General features: G+C 29.6%; 1 protein-coding gene across 1 annotated transcript; it reads right to left on the bottom strand.

The window, feature by feature from the left end:
* Positions 1 to 394: 394 nt before the first annotated feature.
* Positions 395 to 3299, bottom strand: LOC145058000 (zinc finger protein WIP2-like). Its single transcript, XM_079005921.1, has 2 exons — positions 2372 to 3299; positions 395 to 940 (listed from the first exon to the last, which is right to left on the bottom strand). Exons 1-2 carry the CDS (start codon positions 2969 to 2971, stop codon positions 479 to 481), a joined length of 1062 nt encoding a protein of 353 aa, XP_078862047.1. The 5' UTR covers positions 2972 to 3299; the 3' UTR covers positions 395 to 478.
* Positions 3300 to 9623: the final 6324 nt, after the last annotated feature.

Below are 9623 nucleotides of genomic sequence, written 5' to 3'. Positions count from 1 at the left end.
ATTCACACACCTCTAATTTACGCTTAAAATAAAATTACATATGTGTCTCAAGACAGAGATGTAACCCTAGTATTTCTGTATCAATTTTCATATGTTCATATTTAGTATGTTATTTAATTCATATCCGTTCGGTAACATGAGAGAGGGAGATATCACATTCATTCGGGGTATCAATTTAGAATAAATAGTAGCTAGCATCATGTTATAATTAAATGAAAATGCATATATCATGTCCTATCCCGTCTTTTTCTAGCATCTACCAAGATTAAAATCTAGTACAACGCATGCATTAATAGTTGTACTCAAACAAAAGAGACTAATAATATTGAAAGAGGGATATACACATCTCGATCCAGGAAGTATCATGGCATCGTAAAGAACACTAGTAGTATAGTTATTACCAAATAATCAATGATTCATTGATTCTTCAAACGTGATCTTCATATAAACTTTAGAAATAGTAGAGAGAGCTTTAGATTCAAATATTATAACAGTAAGACGATTCGTTTTCTTGATGATCAATCTCAGATGCAGCTTCATCTTCTAATTCGAGGCAACATTCATCATCAATTCCACAAGCTGCATGTCCATTTCCAAATGCTTTTATGTGATCTTTCAAAGACCTTTTGTGCTTGAAATCCGATCCACAACTACAATACCAAAGCTTCCCACAATTCTTCTCGTGAGTGCGCCAATCTCCTCTCACTGCAAAGTTCTTACCACATTTCCTACACATGAATGGCTTTATTCCATGTTTTCTTTTGTAATGTGTCTGGAGAGTTCTGAAATCTTTAAGTGGTTTAGCCCTCGGGTGATCGATGTTGTTATGGCACTTCGGTGCACAACAGTAGCATGGTAGTCTTAACATGGCTGTTGGCTGTATTCCCCTTAGAGATTCAGGACCTCTTCTATATTGAGATCCATGCCCCCACATATGCATCTGTTATATTATAATGATGATTCAAGTATTATGCAATCAATTAAACAAGAAGATCTTTGAATGCATTAGTGGGAGTTAATGAGTGAACATGAATAAGCATTAACTCGTTGAATGATTATTCAACATAGACACTATATGAAGCTACTGACCTAGTTCATAAATAATTAATGCGTTCATGTATACACTGAAATGTTTATTAATATCATATGACGTACAAAACAGTGTTTTAAAAAGCATCAGGCAGACATAAAATATAGTAACACTAAAATATGTAAAAGATATGAAAGAGTAACATTTTGATGCCATTTTATTTTCATCAAAATACATTTTCAAACGATCCATTTTCATAGTTCCATCGTGACACTCATTCGGAAAATCCCTACGTAGACCATCAAATGGAAAATATTATAAGTGTTGGATGGATGAACTTCGAAAAAACTATTTATAATTGGTGATATATGTCATCACAAAATCGCTAGAGATGTGCATGAAAGTGTGTTTTGGGACAGCGCAAATTAATCACGTCGATCTGGAAAAGAAAACCTGTTTGCTCATGATTCTTGAATGTTTTTTAAGCTAAATTAACTTAAAGCATTTAAATTTATGTGGTGTATATGTGGTGTTTGACTGATCATATCTTAACTGGTATATACCTCGATGAATGTGGCTTTCAAATCCAAATAGTAGCTAGTGAGAACTGAATTTAAGATGAGCTACCACATTGTCCTATACGTCTATGACATTATATGTTTTCTACAGCGCCTTGACAGATCTGTCAGGTTCTGCAAACTACGAGCTCCTTAACTCATAAAGCAATAAATAACTCCCTAGTATAATACTAAAAAAATCAAGTAAAAGGAGATAAATGTGCTTAAAAGTTAAAATAGTAAAGAAAACCAAAGCAAAACATTATTCATGGTTTTCAGATGAATTTAGAAATATTTCCATCGACATACAAAACGTGGCTAGTGGTCAGAGATATAAAGATATATGATGGAGGAGGCTGTCTTTTTGTAAAATTATTACTACTGTTAATTATTTAGGCATAAAGATTGGAAATTAATCATGAATAGATCAGTGAAAAGGTTGCAGTAAATTAATTTTGACACAACTGTCAATATATTAAGGGAAGGAGAAAAAAAAAGAAACCAAACTTCAAGGAACAAAAAGCATAATCCATGTCTTGTTCAATCAGATATAAAGTGGACATCATTTTTTTCATTTTTGAACAGTAGTACTGCTGACCAATCTTAGATCGTAACAGATGGACCAAAGTCTTGATTTGTTTACATCCCCACAAAATAATAATGGAGAAACGAAAAGAAAAAGTTATTAGTAATTTTTAACCCTAGCCCTAAAAGACAAAGGAAAATTGTCAAGAAGAGAAGTGAACAATAAATAAATAGAAGAATACGAGTAGTACTCTAATACCTGCATGTTATTGTATCTGTTGAAGGTTTTGAAACAAAGAGGGCAAGAGAATTGAGTTGGGCCAATGAGAATTTGAGAAGGAGTAGGGATCCAGTATTGACCCTTATTCAGTGTGCTTGTAAGATACTCATTACTATGAGTACCTTCATAATTATCCTCTTCTTCACCCACTTCTTTATGATCCATGCCAATACCATTATGTGTATTGGAGGAGAGTCTTGAAATTAGATCAGCTTCAGAAAAACGGGGGCTTGGAAGTCCAAGATGTAAAGCCACAGTCACAGTACTCTCAGGATCATCAGAAACCAGCTTGTTATTGGGATCGATTTCCATGGACTTTGAACATGGGTGATTAGTAGAAGTATTGGTATTGTGTTCATGTTCATGGTTGAGTCGTCTTGTTGGGCTTAAACTGAGGAGAGGAAGAGCTTCTCTGAGTGGTGGTGAAGGAGGTGAAGGTTCATAGTGGTGAGGGAGAGATGAATAAGAAAAGGAAAGAGGAGGATGTGAATAAGATGACGAAGAAGGAGACAGATGGTGTTTATTCAGAGTAAACCATGATCTATCGTAGTATCTCGAGTAAGGGTGATCATTACTCATGATTCAGTAAGCTACGAAACAAAGATCAACTGTAGAACTAGATAGGTTAATAATGTAGAAAGTGATCACACACTTACAGAGAGAGAGAGAGAGAGAGAGAGAGAGAGAGAGAGAGAGAGAGAGAGAGAGAGAGAGAGAGAGAGAGAGAGAGAGAGAGAGAGAGAGAGAGAGGACCAAAAAGGTGAAAGGGTTGAGAACTGTAGAAGAACACCAATGGAGCTTTGTTCTTTAAGGCCCCAACATTATCTCCCTCTCACTTAGAGACCCTGTAAATTATAACTGATTCTCTCTCTAGCTATCATATTTCTCTCATGTTTAGTCACACCACATAGAGAGCTACTATATCTTGTCTCCCTACTTTTCAATTGTGCAAAAAAGGGGTCCATCCATCCTAAACAGTTCATTAACCTTAATATTTGATGGAGATATTAAATATTTTTGTATCTTTTGTTTTTATATATTTTTTTATTTATATAAAATATGATGTAAAATTTATTATTTCTTTTGCAATTCATTATTTGGATTTTGACATTTATCTTTAGATAATAAGTAGGAAGATAGATGTGAATAAAATGTATGAATTAGATATTTGATTTCTAGTTTGTTAATATAACATATCTTCTCTTATTTCGTAATTATCTTCGTTTATGTGAGATATTAAGTATCGACCAATCTTCAATATAATGCCTTGATCAACTAATTGTTACACCATTTGATTATAGACGGAAGTTCTATAATCATTCTCGGGTTCATATATTGATTAGCTTTGATAAATTAAGTGTTGTATAATTTTTTTGTTGTAGGATTATGTTCTAACATTAGACTATTGGGTATGGCAACTATGAAGCAAATATTGTCTTCTCAAATTCTAACATGCAATGACATGATGTTAAAAGTATAGAGAAATAAATGATTTGATTCGGTGTTGTCTCTCTTGTTTATTACCATACTTCATAACACCACATCTCATAACCGAAGGCGGTCGCGGTGTTTCAGCTGTTACCATAGCGTTGAGGTACTTCCACATAGGCAAAAACGTTCCTCCACGGGCCGTACCAAATAGTCTTATAGATGTCATTTTAACATTCAATAGATATGGAGTTTAATAGCTTTTGAACCCTTAAATAGGAAATATCAAACATTATGGTTTTTTTAATATCATATATCTGTTTTTGTAAATTTGTATTTTTAAATTTTGTAAAGTTCAATGTTTTATAAAAAAGAATTTATTACAACTATATGATAGATAGAATAGTGATATGATGAGCTATTAAATTTCAATGAGATCAATATATATTGTGGTTGCTCGTAGCCCGAATTAATCTTATTTGTATGATAGCATTGAATTGTGAAGATCAAAAATAGGTTACCAATAGAAACATCAAAAGCAACCATATAACTACAAAATTTGAAAGACAGTATATTAACAATAGCAAGAGGTAAGCAACAAAACTATGAAAGATGCTACATAAAATCTATGAGAGATACCTCTTTTTTTAACGGCAAATATATTAAAAATCTAATAAGATGTTATCGAAAAATTACAAACTACAAGCTACAAGTATGAAAATAAGAAATAGAACAACCGAACCAACATATATTTCTAAACAATAATCTATTCTTAACCCAAAGAAAGTAAATGAATATTATCCACCTATTTTAGCTAAAAGCATCTTCTATTGTTGAACACCAAAGCATATAAGGGTTTTCTAAATGATCCACACAACAAAACCAGTACAGCAAAAACATATTACACCTGCTTCGAATTTGTTAAAAAGAAAATAAATTATTTAATAAGAGTGCCTTCATAAGATCTATTATCTTGAAAAACTAATCTTTTCGATATTTCCAAATAGATTATGGACCCAAACCCTAAATAGTTCCTCAAAAAAGCGACATGAGAATTCAATTGGTGGGTAGGTAGCTAGTGTTAGAGTGGTATAGGACCAAAAAGACAAGTTCATGAAATTAGGGTTGATTGTTGTCTCACATTATAATATGATATCCTCCAAAATACACCAAATAAGAGACAGTATGTGCGTGTATTCTTGTGTCTTTATTGTTCCTCGGGAAACTAACACCTGAAAGTACTTAAAACTCCGGCAGTGAGCTTTGAAGAGAGAGCTGTGGTCGCATTGGTTCCATGCCAACCTCAAACACACTGATTCATCTAACCTCTTCAATTTTTTTCTTACATGCACATCAACCCACTGTTCAATTGTCACAATCTCACACAGTGACAGTGTAACAATGCGTGTATATATATGTCTGTATGGTGTTAGTGTATTTACGAAGTACAACAGGTTATTTGTACATGATGCAAGATATCTTAATTTTTCTGAACTGCTTTCTCACCTATTTATTAGGGTTTTGTTCTATTTTCATATATTTGAATTTTGATGAGATACTATTAGAGACTTCTCTCATGAAAAAAATTTGTTTAGTCTCTATGCACGAGAGAAAAATAATTTTATTCTTTTAAAAAACTCGAATACATGTTTATTTTGTTAGTTACAAAATTTTGAAGTCATGATCGTTATTTATTTAATAGTGATTGAAGTAATTAAAAGACCCGATTAAAATAGTTTTGCTCACAATGATATATATATATATATATATATATATATATATATATATATATATATATATATATATATATATATATATATATATATATATATATATATATATATATATATATATAGAGAGAGAGAGAGAGAGAGAGAGAGAGAGAGGTTAAAATGTGGATTAACAAATATTATGTGGATGTAAGAATTAATATGAGCCAAATATTATTTAATTTTAATAAATAATTAATTAAATCATCTAGCCTTTAATTTAGATAAATTACTCTATTTAAAACCCTATTGCCTTTTTCATCCACACCAACAAAATCGTATCCCTCCCGCTTCCATCCAAGAGGTCAAGATCGTCGGAGGGAACGACTTCAAAATCAAAAATCAGAATCGGGAGCTAACCCTTCATGGATTGTTCAATTGACATGCGCTCGAAGATGACAAGATCACCGTAGGGAATAACTTCAAAATCAAAGATGAAGCATGTTGCTGCTAGACAAAGTTTAGCGGAAAAAAACGATTACTTTATTCTATGCCGCTACCTGTTACGAGATCAGAACTTTGGTTTCCTTCTCCTTCAACTAGCTACTTTCTTAACCAAAATCCACAAGAAGTGAATCTCATTATGGGGTAAGTTTTTCTCTTTTCCAATTTGGATTTACCCTCATGTACTCATTCTTTTTTCTTACCAAATATCTCCACAATTTTTATCTTATTTTTTTTATTTCATTTTAGAGTTATAATAATTGCAAAATCGTTTAAGGTTATAATAGTAATTGTTGTGCTTTGGTTTCTTAGAAGTGTTAATGTTATGCAGGGGCTTTCATGATAAATGCATATTTCAAAGTATATAAAGGCTCTTTCAATGATTTTTCTTTATTTAACTCCAAATTATTTAAACAATTTTTGTTAATAAGAATCTCATGCACCAAAATGACCATTAAAAGGAACATGTATATTCTGGAGCTTTGTGTTACCATATTAGAGTAATTGTTTTTTTTTCAAATATCGTAGTTGTCTCATTTTTTATTTGTAAAATTTGAGTTTGGTGATTCAAACATATTTATTAGAATAGTCGAGGTGGAATTCAATAGGGATAGTCAACTCAAAATATTTACAAACAAGGTTGGTCCTTTATTTTCTCCTTAAACTCTAGAAGCATTTCTCTATTTTTTTAATCCTAAGTTTAATGTATGTGATTTAGTCTTATTCAGTCTCTTTAATTTTCAAATATCTTGGTTTTATAGAGATTTATTTGAGTTGATCGAGCTTAAGCCCTTATACATTCAAAGGTATGTTGAAATTGTGTAGTGTTGAAGCTCTTCTCCATTCACCTTGTTCAATCAGAACATAGTTGCAAACAACAATTACAGACAAAAGGATAAAATTATCCTCAAATCTCACCAATTAGATTTCATGAATATGGAAAGCGATATTCATCGTTATATAACTTCAAATCATGGTTTTATCTTTAAAATGGATATAGACCTAGTTTAATTGATAACGCTAGCAAAGACTGTAGTGTGCTTCCTTTTAGTTGAACATATTTGGTTTTAAGCACATCATAATACAATAGTCATGTTATTTGTATAATCTTATTCCCATGCTTATTTCTATTTTTTAATACAGGCTTTTGTTTACTCGTCTGTTAAAAATCTAAAGTCAAAGGATCTAAATTCCCTTCTAAGAAGAACGAGAATGAAGATTCTTTCACGAATGACATCGTATTCTTATAGAATGAAGATTTTTTCAAAAATGACTTACTATAAAGCTTGTATTCTTATAGAACTTGGCAAAAATTCAAAAAATGACATTGTATTTTTATAAAATGTGATAGTAAAAATTATTATTTTTGGACCTTATATTCTTCATAATATTAATATTCAATGATTATTCTTTAAAAATGTTGTTATTCTTCAACTCATGGTTCAAAATTTTGTTATTTTTCAAAATGTTCATTCAATCAGAATATGTATTATGTCAGAATTTGTATTCAATCAGAATATGTATTCTATTAGAATATGTATTTTAAACCCTTGGTCCACATTTATTCCTAACTCTCTCTCTCTCTCTCTCTCTCTCTCTCTCTATATATATATATATATATATATATATATATATATATATATATATATATAGAGAGAGAGAGAGAGAGAGAGAGAGACAAGGGTTCAATTGAGAAAAAAGGTTGACAATGAGGAAATCATTCTCAACCACATATTTATTTTGCCGCAAAACCTTTAGGCGTATCGGCGGAAATAGCTAACAGATACACATGTGTTTTCCAAGCAAACATATTTCCTTAAATTATGCTAAACATTCTATACACAAAAACATATTTTTTTTGTTGTTTTTTTATTTTTAGAAAGTTATTTTTATTGAAAAATTATTTTAAATATATAAAAATTCATAAGTTTTTTATTTTTTATAAATAAACATCCATATTGATATAGTTTTAAGTTAAAATAAAAAAAAAAAATTTAGAGTTTCAGCTCTCGTTATTCTTAAATGAATAAAAATTTATCAGATTTTTATTACAGTACATTCGTTATTCATTTATGAATAAAATGTATTTTTAACTTTTTTTGTAGTTTGAGTATCGTTCATATATGAATATAACACGTAATAAAGTTTTATTACTTAAAATATATTTTTTACATCATTTTTCGTCATATATTATATTTATATATGAATAAAATGTATCTTAGTTGTTGTCATATTTTATATTCATATATGAATAAAACATTTATCGGATTTTTGTTTCAGTTAATTTGTTATTCATATATAAATAAGTAATATAAATGATACTTAAATTGTAAAAAAAAAAAAAAAAAAAAAAAAAAAAAAAAAACTTAATCATATTTTTTATTCATAAATGAATCACGAATATATTGTAGTAAAAATCTGATGCATTTTTATTCACTTATGACTAACGATAGCTGAAACTATAAAAAAAATTAATTTATCTTAAAACTATATAAATATGGATGTTTATTTATAGATAATAAAAAATTATGAATTTTGATATACATTTAAATTAACTTTTTGATAAAAATAGCTCCTTAAAAATTAAAAGAACAAAAAAAATATGTTATTATATATATATATATATATATATATATATATATATATATATATATATATATATATAGGTAATGATTAGCTTAAACATGTTTTTATTGGAAAACATATGTGTATTGCTTTCCAATTTCCGCTAGTACGATAGAGGTTTTTGCGGCAAAAATAAATTAGTGACTGAGAATCATTCTCCCATTCTCAGTCTTTTTTTAATTTTCTAAATTTAACTTTTATATATATATATATATATATATATATATATATATATATATATATATATATATATAAACCCGTATATTATATGGGTTGATTAAAAAAATAAAATATTAAAATGTAACCAATAAGTATTTTTTAAAATAAAATTTTGAAATAACGAATGAAAAAACATATTAATTGCGATTTACAATCATATTTATTATATTTAATACTTTACATATATAAGCTAAAATATTATGTGGCTTTTTAATTTTAAAAATAAAAAAAAAACACTATAAATTGACATGTGGATATTATTTATTTAAAAACTATCACAAAATGACTAGTGTGATATATATATATATATATATATATATATATATATATATATATATACACACACACACACACGCACACTATAATAAATGAAGATAATTTTGCAACATATCAATCTCTAAAGAGTTTTGATCTCTAAAGAGTTTTCACACTTGTGATTTTGTGATAGTTTATATATAGCATACCCCTCCTTTCCACACTTGTAGCATACCCCAGCCCTGCACGACCCCTCGTGACTCTTACCGCACTTCCCACAAGTGCGGCCCTTCATGCCCCCAGAATCTCAATATTGTCAAAACATATTGTATCGATTGTTATCATCACAAAACGTCTCCCAAGAATCTCAATCATAAACTCCATAAGTGTGTACGAATCATGCCGGCGCCTTCCCGCGCTCAACACTAGTACCTGAAACACATAACACAACAACTGTAAGCATAAATGCTTAGTGAGTTCCCCAAAATACC

This window comes from Lactuca serriola, chromosome 6 (genome assembly GCF_051521515.1).
Source record: "Lactuca serriola cultivar US96UC23 chromosome 6, Lser_US96UC23_V15, whole genome shotgun sequence".
In the NCBI taxonomy this organism is placed as follows: domain Eukaryota; kingdom Viridiplantae; phylum Streptophyta; class Magnoliopsida; order Asterales; family Asteraceae; genus Lactuca; species Lactuca serriola.
The sequence above is the reverse complement of the archived record's forward strand: the minus strand, read 5'-3'. Positions and strand labels throughout refer to the sequence as shown.